This window comes from Tenrec ecaudatus, chromosome 11 (genome assembly GCF_050624435.1).
Source record: "Tenrec ecaudatus isolate mTenEca1 chromosome 11, mTenEca1.hap1, whole genome shotgun sequence".
In the NCBI taxonomy this organism is placed as follows: Eukaryota; Metazoa; Chordata; class Mammalia; order Afrosoricida; family Tenrecidae; genus Tenrec; species Tenrec ecaudatus.
Genome location: NC_134540.1, coordinates 106,174,738 through 106,197,494, shown reverse-complemented (window position 1 = coordinate 106,197,494; position 22,757 = coordinate 106,174,738). Strand labels below are relative to the sequence as shown.

Below are 22,757 nucleotides of genomic sequence, written 5' to 3'. Positions count from 1 at the left end.
GCATGATGCCTTATACCTGGTCCCTTTGGCACCCCGTGATCGCACTGGCTGGTGTGCTTCTTCCATGTGGGCTTTTTTTGCTTCTGAGCTTGATGGCCACTTGTTCACTAGGCTATCCTAGAATTGACCTCTACCAAGAGAGGGATGGATCTCAACCTGGGCAGCCTAATTACATTGAACCTACCTCGGAAACCAGCACCTGAATGGACTTGATGGCAGTGGATTTGGTTTGGGTTGTTTTCTAGTGAAAGATGTCTTAGAACCAAATGATTATATATGATTATTCCCACGGAGGATGAACTATGTATCTCAACGTGACTCCACCGACTACCAGAAAGACAAAGTCAAAAAACAAGCTAGTCTTTACATTCTATTTGCCAGTCACTGAGTACCTGAGATGTATTTGCTCCAATTTGGCCTTCACAGTCTTGAGCTGGGCTCTTAGTCTTTCAGAACCAAGTAATTCTGGACTCGAACTCACACCGCTCTCTTGGGTGATAGGATGTGTTGCGAGAGCGGTGCGAGCATGATTCCAGTAACTGGCTCCTACCCACTCTGCAAAATTGCCACCGCGGTCCTTAAAGATGTTCATCTAAATCCCATTCTGACAAAAGAGATCAGTAGGAGAGCTTAAACTTTTTCCAAGAGAGCTCTCCCTTATTATAATGGTTCCCGTGTAATGAAAAGATGTGTGCTCTTCATTAAAAAAAAAATCTAGTTTCTAAAAGACACTGTCTTTTAGTTTGCCTACTGAGCACCATCGGTTGAGTGTCTAATACAACTCTGAAGAAATTCTCAGCCACATGGCCCACCACTCTGGGAGCAGGACACCAACCGTGGGTCCTGCAGGCTGGGTTTCAGATTGCGGCTCCCATGTGTCTGGCTCCAGAGGAGTCCTTTTGCCTCCCAGATAGTCCTGATAGCTGAGCATTCCCATTGGACAGCGGAAGACAGTAGCCCCGCCTTTGGCTCCAAAGACGCTATACTGTTTACCCTGTTATGTCAGTAGAAAAACGCTCCACTTTCCATTGTGAATGGCAACAGGGCTGAGTGCTTTGGTCACATCTTTCCCCAGGCTTATCTTACTTAACTATGCCTTATATTCTTCATTGCCTTGCAACAGAAATATGAGCAAAACCATATGGAACTGGTGTTTTAGGTGGGGGAAAGTAGGATTTAGCAAGTGCCAAATAAATGGAAACTTGAACATAACATCTCAAAGAGACAAGAGCTACCCTCCGCGGTCTGTGGGAGTGCCAACGGCTGCTTGCTAGATGAAGGAACACAGTTACCTGCTGATCAAACAATGCCCAGAACATCGGGAGAGGAATGTAGAGGAACATCACCTTCGTAACCATCTTAATTTGGGTGATAAGCCGGTCCTGCAACAGGAAGAGACAGAGCAGCCACCGCTGTCACTCACGGCCATGATGCGCTGTTAGCCTCTCAAGGAGTATAGTGATATTTGCACCTCCAGATGAACTGGGGGGTGAGCAATGGTCCCAAGAACCCTGCCACTGATCTCTTTCAAAAAGCAAATGTCTGCAATGTCACCTAAAATATTCATTAAAACATCAATTGGGAGGCAAAATGACTAGAATTCACCAAGTACCCCCCAAGCACTTACCCTTCTACCCGCAAACTAAAGTTCATGATTGCAGGGAAGTACACTTGCTAGACCAGAGAACACGGGGGGGCTAGTGAGCCGCTCTCCTCAGCCCTGTAGGGTCATTATGAGCCGGAATGGCGTCCACGGGGGTGGGGTTCTGAGTCAAATTGACTCCAAAGGGTTTGGCTTTGCGCAGAATGAAAAACAACCAACAGGTAAGGTTGTTTCCCCATAGATTAAGCTCATCGTTTATCGGCTTCTTCTCGATCGCAAGATGTGGCGTCATCGATTTAAAATACTGATAACTGGAATGAAGGCAACAATGGGCGCCTGGTCCATGCACACGTCACCGTGTGACTGGGGCCTCTGGCTTTCCCGTTTAGAAGGAGCTTATTGGGACCCTGTGACCAAGCTTGCTGTTACTTACATCGTACTTCTCTTTCGCCCAGTCCAGCCAGTGCTCTCTCTTGGGAAACTTCTTGCTCCTGTGCCTAAACCGATTTTTGATGGCAAACTGAAGGAAAGAAGAAAACCGTAAGTTCCAAGCAGAATCAAATCCAGAGGCACACATAAAAGAAAAGAGAGCCGGTGTGAGAGCAGCAAGCCATCACACTGTGCATGCTCGTCTCTTGACCACGTTCAAAGGCCTACTGGCTGCTGTCTCTTTCTAACGAAGAGTGTATGTCGCTACCTATTGTCCAGGAGGTTGAGCTCAGTAGAAATAGAGCGCCTAGCACATGCGTCATGTTCGTGTTCTAGCAGCTAGTTTAAAAAATAAAAACAAATGAGGTGACAGGAATCTGAAATATATTTCACCCACCCTAAAAATCCCAAACACATTTCATCACGTGATCCATATTTAAAAAATTAATGCTCACTTTTACAACATTTTTTCATATCTAAGTCTTTGAGATCCAGGTGTATTTTTTACACGTAGGATACACCTCCATTTGGATGCTGTCTTTTTCATTTTGAACATTTTATTGAATTTTAGGTAAAACTTTGCATAGTAAATTAAGTTCCCAGCCAACAGTTTATATACAAATTGCCGTGACAATGGGTCACCATTCAGGAATCTCCCCATCTCTCCCCCACCCCACTTCCATCCTCCCAGTTTTCCTGCCCTTCCTGGGCTGCTCTTCCTAGCATTTGGGAAAATGTTGCCCATTTGGTGAGATGCAGTGGATGGCCCAATCTACTATTTGGCTAAAAGGCGTCCTTTGGGCGTGGTGGAACAATACACAGTCTAAGGGGCTCCTCTTCCTCCCGTCTATCAGTTCAGTAACACTGGTCTTTATTTTTAAAAGGCATTCGAGCTTTGCTGTACTCTCCTACCCCCACTTTAAACAAGGACCTTCTACTGTGTCCCTGGTCAGGGCAGCAGGCAGTGGTAGCTGGTCACACCTAGTTCTGGTCTGAGGCTAGCAGAAGAGGTGGTTCTTGTGGGGGCTCTGTGGATCCATTGCTTCCTGAGTCCTTGGTTTCCTTCACTCTCTTGTGTTCCCGATGGGACGAGACCGACACTGAACCTGAGATGGCTGTGAGTCAGCTGTTAAGGCCAGATGCTACCCACCAAACTAGGCCATTATCTCTGAACTGCGTTAGGCAATTGACCTGGAGTTCTCCTGGGATTATGGTCCTTAGTCTTCGAGCCCAGTGATTCAGTCTTATGAGGTATGTCCAAGGATATGTCGAAGAAGTTTCAATAACCGTGTCCCCTCGGCATGAGTAGCTTTTATCAGAAACATTTTAACTATATTCAGGTTGCATGCAATTGAGCTTGTAAGTACTAAGTTGTTCCAGACATCCTTATTTTTGCAATAACAATTGTTCTCTTAAAATTTAAACTAATCTAAACTAAATATGATGTACAAGTCATTCCTCCCTTGTACTGGTCACATTTTAGGTGCTCAATGGCCCATGTGTGGCCAGTGGGAACTGTATTAGATTGTGTTATGTCTTTAATAAGTGCCTTCTACTAACCACAGAGAGAACGGTGATAGTTGAAATGTTAAGCCAGGAGAATTTGCTTGGCGATCTATGATGAAGTTAGAGGATACTGAGCCCTGGGGGTGTAGTGGTTGGGCTGTAATCCGCATGGTGGGCAGTTTAAAACCACCAGCAGCTCCGTGGGAGAAAGACTGGGCTTTCTACTCCTATAAACAGATGCAGTCTCAGAAACTCACAGGGAGCCCTATGAGTCAGCATGGACTCTGGGGCAGTGAGTGAGTGAGTGAGTGAGTCAGTGAGTGAGCCTTCTTTAGTGTGATGTAGTGAGAGGTTTTAGGCAAAGTGAGCTACATTCACACAGCAGTGTACACTGCGTGGTGAACAGGCAATAATGCAAAGCTATGTGGATGACTCTAGCAACACCGGCCAGCATTCTGAACCCGCAGTTCTCAACCCGTGGGTCGCGACCCCTTTCACAGGAGTTGCCTAATAACATCCTGCATATCAGATCTTGACACGATGATCCATAACGGTAGCAAAATGACAGTGATGACGTAGCAACGAAAATGATGCTAAGGTCGGGGTCACCACCACATGAGGCACTGTTTGAAAGGGCTGCGGCTTCAGGAAGGCTGAGCACCGCTGCTCTAACTCACTGGAAGCCGTCCTTCTGGCGTCTGAGTGGAGGTGGCCAGCACCTGTCAAGGAAGGAGCTGGACACGACTGGCGAGATCCCTCCTTAGCTCGGGAGAAGCTTTGAGGCGGGAATCGAGGCACAGCCTCAACTGCACCGAGGTGCACATCCAAAGAACCCTGGCGCGCTGGGCTGCTAACCAAAAGGTGGGTGGTGTGAATGCAGCCCCCTGGGAGCAGGGTGAGGCCGGCTGCTCTGTAGAGATATACAGTCTTCTGAACCCCTCGGGGGCAGTTCCATTGTGTCCTATAGGGCCACTGTCGGTCAGCATGGACTTGGGGACAGTGGGTCTTGTAGTGTAAGTTAAGTGTCTTTCTCTTTGGGGGGATTTAATATACAAAATACTTTGCTGCTATAAATACTTCAGTGATAACTTTCACATAAACTGTGCTCATTAAAAAATTAATTTCTGTGGAGGGTGAGTGGGTTGGAAAGGGGGAACTGATTACAAGGATCCACATGTGACCTCTTCCCTGGGAGAGGGACAGCAGAGAAGGGGGGAAGGGAGACTCCAGATAGGGCAAGATATGACAAAATAACAATGTATAAATTACCAAGGGCATATGAGGGAGGGGGGAATGGGGAGGGAGGGGGGGAAAAAGAGGACCTGATGCAAGGGGCTTAAGTGGAGATCAAATGCCTTGAGAATGATTGGGGCAGGGAATGTATGGATGTGCTTTATACAATTGATGTATGTATATGTATGGATTGTGGTAAGAGTTGTTTGAGTCCCTAATAAAATGTAAAAGAAGAAAAGAGAAAAAAATGATTAGGGCAAAGACTGTACAGATGTGCTTTATACAATTGATGTATGTATATGTATGAACTGTGAAAAGAATTGTATCAGCCCCAATAAATTGTTAAAATTAAAAAAAAATTAATTTCTGAGCTGTAATGCCTAGAAATAGGATTATCAGCCCAAAACGTTTCAACATTTTATGTGAGACACTTTAGATGCTTACCAGCCGCACCTCCCTTTCTTGTTTCACCACCACTTCACAAACATCAGCCAACACTTGCCAATGTGAAGGGTGAAGGGTCGCTCTGCCTTGTCTTCTCCTGTCTACTAACCTTACCTGATATGGTCCAGGGCCACCTCTCTTCTTCCCTCCTTGAGCTGCTTGTGTTCTTGGTTTATAGTTTCCATTTGGTGAGTCTTATAAGAAGCTTCAATTCACCAAAAGAGTTAAGATGACAAGTACCCTATTTGAAGGAGAGTCAAAGCCACATTGACTCTGAACCTGAAGGCAGCCGAAGGCTCCACGATGAGTGAAGTTGGTGAGGGAGCACGGCAGACATACTTACGCCAATGCACTTGACCACCTTAGCCATGATGTTACCCTGTGGCTTGTACTTCTTGTACATCCCACTGCCGATGACGAACACGACTAGACAGGAAAAAGGGAGATGGGTTACCTGGTGTCTGACAGCCCTGCCTTGTGACTGTTTCTGCAGTGATGCACCTGCTGGAGGTGCACCCTGGCTGCAGAAACGCAGGAAGGAACACCTTGTTCTTTTTTGCTATGCTTTATTGTGTTTTGTAGATTGTGTGTGTTTTAAACAAGCCAAACGTTTGTGGCAACCCTCCACTGAGCAAATCTCTCGGTGCCATGTTTGCGACGGTATCTGCTCACTTTATATCTCTGTGTCACAATGTGGTGTCTCTCACAACAGTTCACATTTTTCCATAATGCTACTGCACACTGAATAGGTGACTATACAGTATAAACATACTTTTTATATGCAGTGGGAGGCAAAGCAAAGTGTTGTGAGAATGGCCTGGTTGCCATGGTCTGGAAGTCTGCCTGTGATGGGTTTACCTACTTATCCCAGAAGCATCTGAAGATGCATAAAGATGTATTAACCTGCTTCTGATACTAGCGGTTAGAAGAACTTCTGAGTAATGTTGTGTCTGTGTCTAATGCAGAATCATAAGCCTGATATTCTCTACTGCCCAGGATTTGAGACTGCTTACAACCAGTACAACTTTTTAAGCACAAGTTCTACCTTATTTAAAGAGACACAAAAAGACTGACCATGGTCTCATATAAGAGATTGATTAATTATTCCCTAAAGACAAAAAATCGCTCTAATTTTCTGACTGCAATGGCAAGAGAAAGTTTTCTTTTTTTGGCTTTTGTTTTTAAATCTTCAGGAAAATATCAGAATTAATCTTATTAAGCTTTTGCTTAACTCTATGTGGCAGAATGTATCTCTGGTCACGGTACAGAGCTGTCATGACCATGAATTGTCGCCCCAGTTACTGTTTCACAAATGCGAAGAGCATGCTTTCAGGAAGGCCGTTCTTCAGTGGACCTTTTTAGTCAAAGGCATACTGTGAGAATTACGTAGAAAAAGCATGTCTTCGAGGAACTGCAAACCTACGGTTCCTCTCCTGGGATTTCTGGTTCTTAATATCACACTTCCGTCATTTAAAAAACAGGACAGTTTGAGTCCTTGTGTTTTCAGCAATTAAGCAAGTCTTTGAAATAAGATTTTGAAAGAACCGTGGGGGACTGTTAGGTAAGCGTTGGCTTACTAACTCCATGGTTGGTGGTTCAAACCTAACAGCAGCCCTGAAGGGGAAAGACGAGGCTGTCTCCTGTCAGGATGTGCAGCCTCAGACACCTTATCTTGGGTCCCTATGAATTGAAATTGGCTTGATGCAATGCGTTTGGGGTTTAACTCCCAAGCATGTCTCCAAGAAGTTCCTTCACTCTAGATATCCTTTGTACTTGATGAAATAGTTTATTTACCTTCTTATCCCAATAGATGTAGTCTCCTTCTTTTGCCAACTAATATTTGAGTATTTAAAGCGACCGACACAAAGAACCCTCGCTGACGCCTGTCGCATTCAGGAATTTCGAGAGCTGGTGCTGACCTTGAGGTTTCCTCTGGCAGGAAAGCCACAGTCTGACACGAGAGCTTAGATGGGTTTGATGAGATTTGCCCAAGTACAGAGTACAGAACAACGCTTCCTGAAGTGATCGTGGCCTTGCTTCCCAGAATTAGAAACGGCAGGGTGTGAAGGAGCCTTCTAGAGATGTGCGGCAGTATCCGAAGAATTAGGGAAGAAATGGACATAGAAAAAGGGGAGAATGCAGGCTTTAGTGTAGATGTAAGCATAACGCGAATCTGTTAAACCATGAGCAGGAATAGTCAAAAGAGAATCTTACTCGATGCTATTAAGAACTGTGGAAAATGGGATTAAAGCGACAGCGCTGGCTGCCATTCATTTGGGAAGGAGATGAGGTAATAAAGACTGAAGATGGTTATCAGATTCCGTGTCTTTCTTGTAACATCACCTCTCCAGCCAGACTCTCCCACATGGAAAACTCTACACATGCCTAAAAACCAAGGAGTAGCATGCGGAGAAAGGCATCTAATATATACCTATGTCTGAAGGGGCTTCAGAATGTCATGGGAAAATGCCAGTATCCTTCCATTTCATTTTTTTAATTAAATACTTTTATTGGGGGCCCTTACATCGCTTATCTCTTATCGCAATCCATATCGCAATCATCCATGTGTCAAGCACATTTGTACATATGCTGTCATCATCATTTTCAAAGCATTTTCTTACTACTTGAGTCCTTGATATAAGCTCCTCATTTTTCCTCCTCCCTCCCCAACCCGTCCTCCCTCATGAACCCTAGCTAAGTTATAGATTATTTTCATATCTTATATTGTCCTCTGTTGCCTTTCACCCACTTTTCTGTTGTTTGTCCCCCTGAAAAGGGGTTATATGTTGATCTTTGTGACCAATTCCCCACTTTCCCCCCCACCTTCCCCTTATCCTCCTGGTATCTCTACTCTCCTTGTTGGCCCTGAGGGGTTTATCTATCCTGGATTCCCTGTGTTGCAGGCTCTTATCTGTAACAGTGTGCATGTTCTGGTCTAATCTGATCTGTAAGGCAGAATTGAGGTCATGCGGTGGGGGTGCAGAGGAAGCAGTAAAGAACTAGAGGAAAGTTGTGTGTTTCATCGGTGCTATACTGCACCTTGACTGGCTCATCTCTTCCTGTGACCCTTCCATGAGGGGATTTCCAGTTGTCTGTAGACGGGCTTTGGGTCTCCACTCCATGCTCCCCCCACCCTTCATTGCATTTTATCCATGAACTTTCTTCTATATTTCTCTCAAGGGAGGGTGGGTTGGTAGAAACATGTGGAGATGATACAGTGTGGAAATTTAGATGTTCATTGGAAATATTTAAACAACTAAGTCAGGCCACCATTTCTTCCCAGCAACTATAGACTTCAGCCACAGGTTGTAAATGTAATCCTCCTTCTCATTAATCCTCCAAATAACATCAAACCTGTAACTGTCTAATCCACTTGATTCGTTGTTGTGTAAGCATTTATTGGACCCAATTCCCTCTGAAACACTGTGCTCTTCCTTCGAAGGTTTTTGTACAACATTGCATGGCAGTTGTTATCGATGCATTCAGCCATTGGGAATGTACACAGCAAAGCATACCAACCCAACAACTTCCGCCCGTGTACTTAAGTGACACTGATGGGGTTCTCTGAGTCCTCGCCCTCTTTTCCCGAATTGTACCCTCCCCCCACCCGTGAACATAAACTCACTGCTTTCAAAGGTTCCAGTCTAACTTTTTGAGTTGCTTTTGTTCATTTGATTCCATATAAAATAGTTCTTTAAGGAATATAATCCTCAAGACAGAACTTAATTTATTTTTTTCTAGTTAAGCTAAGCAATTGTTTGGTTGTATTTATTTATTTATTTGGTGTTCAAAGGATTATATATTTTAAAAATCATTTTATTGGAGCTCTTACAACAATCTGTATATCAATTGTATCAAGCACATTTGTACATAGGTTGCCAACATCATTTTCTAAATATTTCCTTTCTGTTTGAGCCCTTGGTACTAGCATCTCTTTTTTCGCTCCTTCTCCCACCATTCCAGCCTCGTGAACCCTTGATAAATGATTATTATTTTCATATCTTACACTGACTACTAGCTCCCTTCACCTAATGTTTCTCTTGTTCTTCCCCTTTGGGGGGGCAGGGTGTTATACGTTGACCATTAAGATCGGTTCCCCCTTTTCTCCTCCTCTTCACTCCACCTTTCTCTCACCCTCTTGGTATCACTACTCCCATTTCTATTCCCAAGGAGTTTATCTCTCCTGGATTCCATGTGTCGAGAGCTCTTGGCTGTATCAGTGTCCATGCTCCAGTCTAGCCAGATTTGTGAGGTAGAGCTAGAGTCATGATATTGGGGGGTGAGGAAACCTCAAAGAACCAGACGAGTGCTGTGTGTTTCATCAGTGCTATACTGCACCCCGGTTGACTCATCCCTTCTTTGTGACCCTTCTGGTAACAGATGTCCAAATGTCTACAGATGGACTTTGGGTCCACTTCCACCTCCCTCGGTCTCTACAATATGATTATTTGTTTTTGGTCTTCTGAAGAATTGCTTGGTGTTTTGAACACTCCAGAGAATATTTTTGGTGTAAAGTTTAAAGATAGTGTCAGGGAGAGGGTTTCAAAGGCTCATCCGCTCTCTGTGGCTTCAGAAAATCGAGAGTCCACGAGCATTTGGAATTGGGTTCTTTAGGGTCCCTCTTTTGATCAGGATTGTTCTATAGAATCCCTGCTCAAAATGATCTGTAGTGGTAGCCAGATACCATCCTCTTCTGGTCTCACGACAACAGAGACTGCTGTCCATGAGGCAACGAGCCACACATTGACCCCGCATCCTTCTGCTATTTGTGACTCTCAGTCTTCCTCTCTTGCTCCAGGTAAATGGAGACCACTGTCATTATAGCAATGCTTTAGGCTTCTTGTGACACTTGGTTACAAGGACTTCAAACCAGGAGCCACCATGATTAACGTGGGGCCTGACCCCATTAAACGCTCCGCTGATGAACTCAGCTGATTTCTACTTACTCAGAGACACAGCCATCAGAGCGGCAGGAACCCCAAATGCCAATGGGTAGCAGGCTTGTTGGCTGTGAATCCCACACGTTTGAACTGGGGAGAAATGACAGGATTTAAAATTAATTATGGCATTGATAATACATCATTCCTATCTTTAAAAAATCCTTTCGGCATGTTGTTTTCACTTAATGTTCTAGAATCTAGACATCCATTTGCCTTACTCATGTCACGTTCGGCTGAGCAAAGCAACGCTGCAGGAGACAGAGGTGACAGGGTCTTCTCTTAACCTTTAAACAATGAGTGGACCTGGCCAAGCCCAAACCACTGGGCCTCCTACTGATCTGCACTGTGGAATTTTGTAGCAGGGAAGACAATCCAACCTGGATACAGTAACTTGAAGGCAGTGGCACTCAGGCCACTGTCACCCAGAAACCCAACTGCCATTGAGTAGACTGACTCATAGTGACCCTTTATAGGGCGTCTGAGGCTGCTATATTTTTTTGGTCGTTTTAAGTCAGAGATAATTAAACAAACCATTTTTTAAAAATTGTTAGGTGGGAAGTTTTACATGACACATAATCAATTTTGATTGCAACAGTTTAAACTATTTATCAAATCCTTTATCAATAACTTATTAACCACCACCACCCCATTTCTCTTCTCTTTCTTTTAGATTCCTATCTTGCCCTCTACCCACATTAATGCCTGTCCGCCCTCTAGCCTATGACATCCCGCCTTGCTCCCTGTCCCCTTTAACCTCTAAAGTTGGTTCCCTTGGGTATGAAAGCCTCTGTCCTTTTTCTTTAACTTTCTTTGTGCATGCCTGATTTCACTCAGCATAATGTTCTCCAGGTCAACCCACGCCATGAGGTGCTTTGTGGTTTCAACACTGACTTTTATCAATGTGCAATATTCCATTCAGAGCCTTGGTGACACAGTGGTCCCATGTTGGGCTGCAATACACAAGGTCAGTAGTTCAATACCACCAACTACCCCAAGGGAGATGGATGGGGCTTTCTACTCCTGTGAACAGTTAGAGTCTTGGAAACTAAGGGGCAGTTCTTCCTGTCCTATCGGGTGCCTGTGAATCGGCATCAACTTGATGACAGTTTGAGTTTTTATATTTTAATATTTTATTGTGTGTATGTTTCTGAGCATACAGGCATCTCCCTCCTACAGAGCTGCTGGTAGGCTTGAACTGATGGCCTTGCAGTTGCCAGTCCAAGACATACCCAACATCCCACCATTAAAACCAAAAACCACAGTGGAAAATTGAAGATGGTATGTTCCTGTAGGCAGGCTCACTAAGTGACCAAGGGCAGAGAGGGTAAACTTTTCAGCAGAGGTCCAGATAGGCAGCCCTTTAGGCTCTGTGGGCCATCTTATCGTTCTCACGGCTCTCTGCCTCCGCCTTTGTGGGGTACAAACAGCCACAGACAACACATAAAAAAAGGATCCTGTCTGGATTTCTGATTCAGCCTAGGGGCCATAGTTTGTTGGCCCATGACCTAGGATCCATTTTAGCTCTGAAACTCTGGGATGGGTCAAAACTAAACATGTGACAGAGACTAATGGAGAACTTTCTGATGCGGAGCCTCCAAGATTATCGGTGCCATGCCTACAGTTACCGACAGTCTCCATTAAAGGGGCCTCGTGTAGTAGCTACAGGTTGAGGTCAGCAGGTTGATCAAATCCAACAGCTGCCCCGCCAGAGAAAAACGAGGTTTTTTACTCCTGTAAAGAGTCACAATCTTAGAACCCCACAGGACACTTCTCCCCATCCCATAAGACCCTTATATCTTCCCACAGGGCACTCATACCTGTCCCACAGGACACTTATACCTTCCCACAGGACCCTTATACCTTCCCACAGGGCACTTATACCTGTGCCACAGGGCACTTATACCTTCCCACAGGGTACTTATACCTTCCCACAGGGTACTTATACCTTCCCACAGGGTACTTATACCTTCCCACAGGGTACTTATACCTTCCCACAGGGTACTTATACCTGTCCCATAGGACCCTTCTACCTTTCCACAGGGCAGTTCTCCCTGTCCCATAGGACCATTATACCTTCCCACAGGGTACTTATACCTGTCCCACAGGGCACTTCTCCCTGTCCCACAGGACCCTTATACCTTCCCACAGGGCATTTATACCTTCCCACAGGGCACTTATACCTGTCCCACAGAACCCTTATACCTTCCCACAGGGCACTTATACCTGTCCCATAGGACCCTTATACCTTCCCACAGGGCACTTATACCTGTCCCACAGAACCCTTATACCTTCCCACAGGGCACTTATACCTTCCCACAGGGCACTTCTCCCTGTCCCATAGGGCACTTATACCTTCCCACAGGGCACTTATACCTTCCCACAGGGTACTTATACCTTCCCACAGGGTACTTATACCTGTCCCACAGGACACTTCTCCCTGTCCCACAGGACCCTTATACCTTCCCACAGGGCATTTATACCTTCCCACAGGGCACTTATACCTGTCCCACAGAACCCTTATACCTTCCCACAGGGCACTTATACCTGTCCCATAGGACCCTTATACCTTCCCACAGGGCACTTATACCTGTCCCACAGAACCCTTATACCTTCCCACAGGGCACTTATACCTTCCCACAGGGCACTTCTCCCTGTCCCATAGGGCACTTATACCTTCCCACAGGGCACTTATGCCTTCCCACAGGGCACTTATACCTTCCCACAGGGCACTTCTCCCTGTCCCATAGGGCACTTATACCTGGCCCACAGGGCACTTATACCTTCTCACAGGGCACTTATACCTGGCCCACAGGGTACTTCCCTCTGTCCCATAGACTTGCTCTGAGTCAGAATCGCTCTGTGGTAGTGAGTTTGGTTTTTGGTTTTATCAGGGTCTTTTTTTTGGATCAGGGTTTCCAATGGTCTCTTACTCAGGTGTGAGCATCACCTGGGACTCTGGGGAAACTGCGTATCTGATTCAGTGTATCTGGGCTGGAAATGCAAACTTTTAAGCAGTGGTTAAACCAGGCCAGAGCCCTGGCTTTGACTTTGTCTTTGACAAGGCTTTTTTACCATTGTGTAGAGAAAGAATTTTAATTAGTGGAAAAACTGAGAGGCGGGCTAATACATTCTGTCCACAGTTGTACAAATGATTGCTGCTTATGACAATACAAAAGAAATTTTTTTCCTGGAAGAGAATATAAATCAGGTCAAAATCTTACTTGAATGGATTATAACAACTTTCCAGTTCCCTCCTTAATGAGTTAAATATTGGACATATGTCCAGTGTGTATTGGTTTGAGAGTCATGGTTTTACCTCTAGAAAAATAATCCTGATCATTCAAACACACACACATTACTTACCCTCGCATGTGCCTTTGGGGAGGTGCTGGGGTGTGGGGCTTAGGCCAGGAGATGAGGAGATGTTGTACAAGAATAAATCAAAAACCCAAACTCACCGCCCTGGGGTCAATGCCAACTCATGGCAACCCTGTACGACAGGGTAGAGCTGCCCTTTGGGTTTCTAGACTGTAACTCTTTACGGGAGTAGACAGCCCGGTATTTCTCCCGAGTACCAGAATAACAGCGATTGAATGGATTTTAAGTGATATTGCCAAATTAATACGTTATGAATGAATGCAAGTTTTTTGTGTGCTGTTGAACTGATTCTGAGACGCAGAGACCTGAAAGGTCAGAGCAGAATTATCCCAAGGGGTTCCCAAGGCCATGTGTCTTGGCGGAAGCAAATGGCCATGTCTTTCTTCTGTGGAGTGGCGGGCCGGTGGGGTCTAACTGCCAACCTTTCTTTAGGTTAGCAGCCGAGAGCACACCCACCATGCCACCAGGGCCCCTTCTCGGATACGATGAGCAAACGAAATAAAACTGGGGGGGGGGAAGAAGCTCATGTCCTGGACTCCAATTTAGACCCAGCCATACACCTGCCAGTGGAAGCATATGGCTAAAGAAAACAGGCCAAAAGACAAAGATCTAACATTATAATCTTTTCACCCTTCTGTCCTCCTTGTAACGGGGAAAGCAAAACGGTAGGTATTTCAGGTTTTACTTTGTTAATTTTTTACCTCTGAGGATGGGAGTGATGATAGTAGAAAGCAAGCTTCCAGCATTGATGGCCAAATAAAAGATGGAAAAGAATCGGTTTCTTTGTTGTTCCTGCAGTGGAAAGGACAATGGTAAAGTAGGACCACCTTGGCTACAGACCACCTGAGTAGATGGAGCTGTTGACCTGCTGTCACTCCCAACCAAGTTTTAACCAGTATCTGACTTTCAAGGGTACTGGAAAAGAACCAACTGGACAAGAGATGATATGCATGCATGCGTGTGTGTGTGCGTGTGTGTGTGTGTGTGTGTGTGTGTATCTCACTAGAATTTAATTTCGTTTACGTGGCTTCCAAGAAGGTACGTGTTCTTACCTGTCCCTCTTCAAACTGATCCCCACCAAAAGCAGACACACAGGGCTTGATCCCTCCTGTACCGAGAGCTATCAGGGCCAAGCCGATCATGGACAGTGCCCTGTAGAAAGAAGGGGTGATTGGCAAAAGGTCAGATCCTTCAGGGCAGAGCCCTCTCTTTCCCTGGTTATCTGAAGAGGAGGCCGGAGCAACGGTAAGGGCAGACACAGAGAAGGCGCTCCAACATTCTTTTCTTTCTTTTTAAATTACATACTTTTATTGGGGGCTATTATATCTCTTATCACAATCCATGCATTCATCCATTGTGCCAAGCACATTTGTACATATGGTGCCATCATCATTTTCAAAGCATTTCCTTTCTACTTGAGCCCTTGATATCAGCTCCTCATTTCCCCCCACTCCCTCTCTCATGAACCCTTGATAAGTTATACAGTATTATTTTCGTAGCTTACATCATCCTCTGTCACCCCTCACCCACTTTTCTGCTGTTCGTCCCCCTGGATGTTGATGACCCCTATGATCGATTCCCCTTTCTCCCCCTACTTTCCCCTTCTTCTCCTGGTATGGCACTCCAACTATCTGAGAAAGATAAACCATTGCAAATGCAGTCTTGTTTGTCCAATAAAAACACGAGCTTATAAACCTTCAGGTTCCTGTCCTAGAAAATGCAAAGCAATGTCACAAAGCAATGGTCGCAATGTATCACAAGGAGTGATACATGGAGTTTTCTTGAGCTTTATAATTAATTATCCAGTAACTGGGCGAACAAATGAGATGTCGCTTAAACAAACCGTCAAAGGCGTTGTCTCCGGTACAACGGAAACAGGCTATAAGAGTGGGGGGAAATGACATTGGAAACATGATTTCACAGAGAAGTAGACTATCGTGAGAGACAGGATAATCTTAATTTGTTTACAAAGTACGGAAGACTAGAAAGAAGTGTAGGGAAAGGTTTATCGTTATATCTAGGCAATGGAATTACTTCTTTCATTTTGTATTTTCCAAGTTGTCTGTATTTCACTTGCTGAATTGAAAGGAAAAAAAAAATCCCTAGAAGGCACCCACCCTGACTGCACTTGCAGCTTTACAGGGAGAGACTATGCAGCCGTGCAAGGTGTTTCCTATTATTGTCTGACTGCCAATGTTGCTTCAAGAGAGGGAAAAACGGCTATGAAAAGTCAAGGAAAATACTGCATAGAGAAGGAGCTCTTTAATCATCCTGCCTGTATCAATTTTATTTGCCTCGTAACTCATGTCTCTAACACTGCTACTGTCAAGTCGATTCTGGCTCTGGGCAGGCCAGACGGTCCCTGAGGATTTCCCGGCTGGGACATTTGGGAAGCAGACCACCAGGTCTCTCTTTGGAGGTGCCTCTGGATGGGCTCAAACTGACAACCTTTGGGTGAGTAGTTGAGTGTTTAACCATTTGTGCCACTCGAGGACCCTGGATGTTGCTATTCTCCACAACTGCAATACCAAACAAAGCATGGTCAATTTGATAGTATGTGAGAATCTTAGCCATGTTCCAATACATGTTCCACGAAATAAAACAAGTTGCTAAGATGTATCGAGCACCAACTACTTGCCCCAAGGAGCCCCGGAGGCACAGTGAGCCCTGTGGTGTTGGGCTGGGAAGCACAAGGTCAGGAGTTTGAACCCACCAGCAGTTCCATGGGAGAAAGATGAGACCCTCTGGCGCCATCAAGATTTACAGCCTCAGAACCCCCCAGGGCTCGGTCTGTGGGAGCAGGCCCCTCCCTGGAAGATCAGGTCTAACACAAAGGCCCTCTCCATGGCGAGGGGTTCCCGGGCAGCTGTGCCTCACAGTAGCGGTGCCTCCCCTGTCTGATGAGGACAGACTGCAGACTGGACGCCCAGCATTGTTCTAGAAAGTGGGAAAGCCTCCTGACAGTCAAAGTGGAGTTCAAGGAAAAGGATGGAGAATTAGAATTCTTCAGCAGTCAAGGCTGGGCAGAGCAGGAGCTGACGGCAACTCACACGTGAACAGAAATGTTAACCGACTTCCCATCCTGGTCTTGGGCTGTGAGGTCAGCGATGGAGCTCACTGAGATGACGGCTTGTCCGATGGTGTAGACAATGGAGAGCGACACGATTGTCCTGTGTTATCAGAGAGAATGCAAGTGGATTGGACAGGAGCAGTGCACAGCCTTTTCTATTGCAAAGACCCCCTCCTTTCAAACAGTTCAGGAGCCTAGTCAGGAATCTACTTGTTTCTCACACTTAGACGAAGAGGACATGCTCTGAAAGCCAGAGCGAGGATTTGTTACATAGCTCGTAATTCCAAAGTCTTGGCTGTGGGAAAGGGAAGATCCAACCACATAAGGGAGTCTCTTGAAACCAGGACTTCAAGACGGTCCCTTGCACTTCAACCCCTGCTGAGAAATTGATCTCCCGCCCAGGAAGCATAATCTGCTGTTCCAGGTGATTCTAATAGATTCTCAGGTGGTTCTCAGTCTTGCTAACAAGATTAGTACAGAAAAAAAAAAGATTATTAGAGAGGATTCTAATTCAATCTATCTGGGGTGGGGAAGGCAAATTCTCAGCAGGAGGTCAAACCAAAGTGAACTGATTCTCAACTCTGCTTTAACAAGAGAGTGGGCCAGGTGAGGGGATTTGGCCAGGTGTGGACCACTGGTTACTCCTGGAGGATTGTTTTATTTATTTTTTAAAATACTTTTATTGGGGGCTCTTACATCTCGTATCACAATCCATACATTCCTCCAGTGTGTCAGGCACATTTGCACATATGCCACCATCATCATTTTCAAAGAATTTTCTTCCCACTTGAGCCCCTGATATCAGCTCCCCATTTCTTCCTGCTCCCTCCCCCGCCCTCCCTGCCTCCCTCATGAACCCTTGAAAAGCTATAGATTATTTTTTCCATATATTACATCATCCTCCATGCCCCTCACCCACTTTTTCATCATTCGTTGCCCTGGGAGGGGGTTCTAGATGAATCTTTGTGATTGATTCCCCTTTTCTTCCCCCGTCCTCTCCTAATCCTCCTGGTATCTCTAGGAGGAGGATTGATTTGAGACAGCAAACAACCCAGTTTGGTCCAATGTCATTTCTTTGGCCCAAAAGAGCCTCCTCGTCCTTCATTACGTCATCGGACATATTTCCTGATAACCCCTGGGAATTCACACCTCAAGCGTTTCCTGTCAGGTTAGAGGAGTGTGCTCCTGAGCTACCTAGTGCCCTGTGCATGGCCCTGGGAAGCCAGAACGTGCCTCCCCATCATCAACGAGAGTGTCTTGCTACGTTTGTCATGAGGGAGTACAGACGCTCTCATGGTTTGAAGAAACACTACGGCTCAATGCAGGGGCTCTGCTGGCTACTGGGCCTGAGATGATGGGCCCCACCAAGTGTGCCGCGCTCCCTCAGCACTGAGGTCTCCAGACGTTACTCCCCGACCCTACAAGACTCATCCCATGGCTTTTTTGTCAGGGTCTTGTTTGCGAATAAAGAAGGCTCCCAACTACTCACTTGAACTTTCCCAGCCAGGAGTCAGCGATGAGAGCTCCGAGAATTGGCGTCAGGTAGCACAGAGCCACGAAGGTGTGGTAGATGGCTGTGGACAGGTTATCATCCCATCCGATGAAATTCTTGAAGTACAGAATCAGGAGGGCTTGGCGTAGAGGGAAGGTGGAGGGGGAGGGAGGGAGGGAGAGACACCAGTTAGCATTGGCTTTGAAACTCACGTTCTATCTCTGCAGGGTGAGGTGGGCTGAAAAGTTACCTCTCATGCCATAGTAGGAAAATCTTTCACAGAACTCATTGACCACGATGAAGAAGATGCTCAAGGGGTAGCCGAAGCAGGTCTGCCAAAACAGAACGCCATTGAAACAAGCACGTCACCGTTTCATGTTCACAGACAGGGGCTACCAGCATGAAACACAGAGGAGGCTAGTCCGGGACTGCCCAGAGGTGGGACCTAGAATTTGAAGACTTTCGCTCCATCTCGATTCATCTCTCCGCATAGAACAATGAAATGTTTACTGTGAGTCTTCCTGCATGGAAGCTACCTCACAGAAACTCAAGAGGGCGCCCTCAGAGGTGCCAGGTGGGCAGTACCCGTGTGTTACAGGAACGACCTTGTGATTATTTAGAAGCAAAACACATACAGGGAAGAAAAGCGGAAACATACCTTCGATCTGGACATCCCTGTAAGAAAAGCAGGATACCACAATTAGATCCAAGCAAGTGAGCTACATCCCTCCCTTTTTTTCTCAGCCCCTCCGACTCCTCATCACCACAAGTAAGAGGCAGTGTTCACCAACCCTTGCCAGCCCCCTTTATCTAGGTCCCTTCTTGGGAGGGGCCGCTTCTCAGGAGGGACCCAGGCATCTGTATCTTTAGTTCCTCACGCCCTGTTCTTGTGCACTGAGCCAAGAGCCAGCAGCTCAGAGGACTGTGTCCAAACTGTTCTCTCTTCCAAAGACTTCCATGGCTGCCTCTATCCACAAGCTGAAACACATTACCTCGCAAGATCATTAGGTTGCTCTGAGGATTGAATATCTGAACTATGAAGGGTTTATGGGAATCTAAAAGGAAGCATCGTTACACATTGGGCTGCTAACCCGGAGGTCAGCGGTTCAAAATCACCAGCTGCTCTGAGGAAGAAAGAAGAGGCTTGCTACGCCTGTGTTACACTCTCAGAAACCCACAGGGGCAGTTCTACCTTGTCTTATAGCAGTGGTTCTCAACCGTCCTGAGGCCGCCACCCTTTCATACAGTTCCTCATGTGGTGGTGACCCCCCCACCATAACATTGTTTTCATTGCTACTTCATCACTGTCATTTTGCTACTGTTATGAATCAGGCGACCCCTGTGAAAGGGTCGTTCGACCCCCAAAGGGGTCGCTACCACAGGTTGGGAACTGCTGTCCTATAGGATTGCTGAGTCAGAATCAGCTCCTGGGCAGTGGATTTTTTTTCCTGGTGGGCACCTCAAAGGAACCTGTCACCCAGTGGGTGAAACCCAGGGCTTGACCCCCCAAAGGTCAGCTGACCCATGAGAGGAGAAAGCCCCCTGCTCCCACCAGGAGTTCTGGCCTTAACCCTGCGGAGCAGTTCACTCTGGCTCACAGCGTGGCTGAGTCTGAGTTGACTTTATGGCCCTGGATTTGGGTTTTTTTGGTGTGTGTTGTTCTTGTTTATTTAAAAATCATTTTATTGGGGCCTCGTCCAGCTCTGATAACAATCCATACATCAATTGTATCAAGCATATTTGTATATACGTTGTCATCATTATTTTCTCGACTTTATATTCTATTTGAACCCTTGATATTGTTGGGTAGCCAGCATAGGAGTTTCGAGCTTCCTGCCTGGAAGGGGTGGTACGCCTAGGTGGGTGTTACACCTGGTGGGTGGGTGGCCCATCTGGGCCAGGTGAATTTAATTCAGCCAATGGGATTAACCAGTACTGTCGACCACGCCTCCCAATGGGGGAGGGCTGAAGAGCCAGGCGTTTGCTCTGGCACTCTCGCTTCCAGCGACTCTGACACACAGAGCAGCGTGGCAAGGCCACGCGCACTTGTGCCGCTTCCATCCTCTGTAAACTCACTTGGATCACAAACCAGGTTTCGCATGAATTCTTTCTCTCAAAAAGCCAACGACCGAGGTATTTCCCCCCCTCCCCCCTCCGAGAGACCTCACAGTATCAGCCCCCTCCCCGACTCCCTCCCACACAGCGGATTTGGTTTTATGGTTAACTAAGGAAGCCCCTGGGCGGCACAATTCACTACAAATTGAAACGTGGGTTATTTGGAGCCACGGGGCAGTGCCACGGCAGAAAGGCCTGACAAACTGCTTCCATAAGATGCAGCCAAGAAAACACTGTGGAGCTCAGTTCTAGTCTGTAACCCCTGGGGGCACTACAAGTTGGAATCACCTTGAAAGCAGTGGTTTGGTTTTCCGGTTCAGGCATCTGTCTACCACAGAGTGAAGACTTAATGGCCATTTCTTGGTGCTGGGCTTTGCCTTCCTTCCCAGCCCGCCCCCCTGCAGAGATGATTCTAACGATGCACGATTACTTGTTTACAGAACAAGTCGTGCGCTCACCCAAACTCCTTAACACACAAGAGGGCCATTTCTGTACCATGCATGCACGCATGGCCCCAGTGACCTGTGCTTTTCCCTTCTCCTGTGTAAGCCACCGATGCTTCAAGAAACTGGCCCTGCCCACCCCCAGGCAGTGTTGGGCCTGACTGCTGTGCTCTTGTGCACCCATCTCCTAGGTCACTGCGCAGTGAAGAACAGCTTCTATGTCTGCCTGCCCTCTACCCAGAATTCCTCAGGTGGGTAAGTCGCGTGCACCTCCACGCCCCCGGCGTCTTTCCCAATGCCCAGCGCACAGTCTGGAAAAGGGGGAGAACACACGTGAGTCAGTGCAGGCCAATCCCAGTGGGTCAGCCTTGGACTGCTAATCACAGACTGGCTGGCTACACAGCTAACACTTGGAAACCAAACCAACCCACTGCCATCGAGTCCTTCCAACTCACAGGGACCCCTTTGGGGGTCGCCAAACTTACAACAGTGGCAAAATGACAGTGATGAAGTAGCAATGAAAAAAATGTTATGGTTGGGGGGTCACCACCACATGAGGAACTGTATGAAAGGGTCACAGCGTTAGGATAGTTGAGGACCACAGCTATAGAGGGTTTCTGAGGCTACAAGTCATTGAAGGGGCAGACAGCCCCATCTTTCTCCCACGGAGTGGCGGGTGGGTTTGAACCGCCCACCTTGGGGTTATCAGTCTATTTTTCCTGAGCGCTCACTCATTGTCATAGAGTCAATGTTGACTCATAGTGACCCCCTGTGGTTTCTGAGACTGTAGCTGTTTATGGGAGCAGAAAGCCCAGTCTGCTGGTGGTTCGAACTGCTGACCTTGCAGATCACAGCCCGTTGCTTAACCACTACACCACCAGGGCTCCATGACCAGGCAGTTCTGGTCAAACCCTTTCTCCTTCTGTAATCCACATGCACACACGTTCCCACAGGGACCCGTATCCTGGTACCTGCTGTGCTCTCTTTCACGAGCATCTGGCCCTCTCCCTGCACTCAGTCCCTATTGTTGCCGCAAGTCTCACTTCATCTTAGAGCTCTGGGCTGTCAGGCCTCGCCGAGTCCCACAGGAGTGACCCTAGACTGGGGATTGTGTCAGTATCACCTGCTGTCAGAACAGGTAGCTGAGCCCTGTCCCCAGAGCTGCCGAGTCTCTAGGTCTGGGAGGGCCCAAGAGCTTGCATTTCTTTTTCTTTTAATTTCATCATTTTATTGGGGGCTCATACAAGTCATCACAATCCATCCATCCATCCATTGTGTCAAGCACATTTGTACATTTGTTAAGAGCTTGCATTTCTATCAGGTTGGTGTTGTTGCTGATCTGAGACCACACTTGCCCTTAAACTTGCCCTTAAACTTCCCCTGGTGGTGCAGAGGGTGCACCCTTTTGGCTGCTAACCAGAAGGCTGGAGGTCTGAGCCCACTCAAGGAACCCCTCGGAAGAAAGGCCTGGCAATCTGCTTCTGGAACAACGACCACTGAAAACCTTAGAGAGCATAGTGTTACCCTGTCCCGCCCGGGGTGACCAGGAGTGGCCACGGTTCTTTGACCTCCAGGCTGCACACTAGAGTACAACCCTTTTTAGAAGCAGCTCCATGGGGAAGCAGTCCTGGAGGGTGGTGGCTTGTGATTGAGAAGACTGACTCTTCTCGGTACCTAACAATTTGCGTTTCTAACAAGAGGCAACGCGTTATCTGTGTGGTTGGCTGGTCCAGAAGCCACGCTGGGAGAGCCAGCCGCCGGCTGCGGCGAGGCTCTGTGCGGTTTCCCACCTAAGTTTCATGTCTCCCTGGCCCAGAGCACCAGGAGGCTCCTTCTGTCTGAAGCGAAGCTGCACCGTGTAATTAAGTCGCCCGTACAGCTCCCCCTCACTCCCTTCCATGGGTCCCCATTCTGGGATCTTTCTCTCTGATTGGCCACCTTGCATCTTCTATCTGTGCAAGCCCACGGCCCCACCCTACCACAAATCAAACTGCAGCTCTGCCCGAGCGATTCCCATCCTGATGCAGGCCCACGTGTCCAGCTGGCTCTGCCTGCTCCTCGCCCAGCGGGGGGACAGATGTGTGAAGGCCCTGCCAGTGTCCAC

The 22,757-nt window shown here is 47.0% G+C and overlaps 1 protein-coding gene across 1 annotated transcript in view; it reads right to left on the bottom strand.

Moving 5' to 3' along the window:
- Window positions 1–22,553, bottom strand: part of SLC15A1 (solute carrier family 15 member 1) — a 40,825-nt gene extending 18,272 nt beyond the window's left edge. The window contains exons 1-11 of the mRNA XM_075562696.1: window positions 22,475–22,553; window positions 20,891–20,964; window positions 18,346–18,427; window positions 18,093–18,234; window positions 16,584–16,703; window positions 14,586–14,685; window positions 14,235–14,325; window positions 10,162–10,245; window positions 5,559–5,641; window positions 2,037–2,123; window positions 1,293–1,382 (exon numbers count right to left, since the gene is read on the bottom strand). Coding sequence (XP_075418811.1) covers window positions 1,293–1,382; window positions 2,037–2,123; window positions 5,559–5,641; window positions 10,162–10,245; window positions 14,235–14,325; window positions 14,586–14,685; window positions 16,584–16,703; window positions 18,093–18,234; window positions 18,346–18,427; window positions 20,891–20,964; window positions 22,475–22,553 — 1,032 coding nt within the window. The remainder of the gene's footprint in view (window positions 1–1,292; window positions 1,383–2,036; window positions 2,124–5,558; window positions 5,642–10,161; window positions 10,246–14,234; window positions 14,326–14,585; window positions 14,686–16,583; window positions 16,704–18,092; window positions 18,235–18,345; window positions 18,428–20,890; window positions 20,965–22,474) is intronic.
- Window positions 22,554–22,757: the final 204 nt, after the last annotated feature.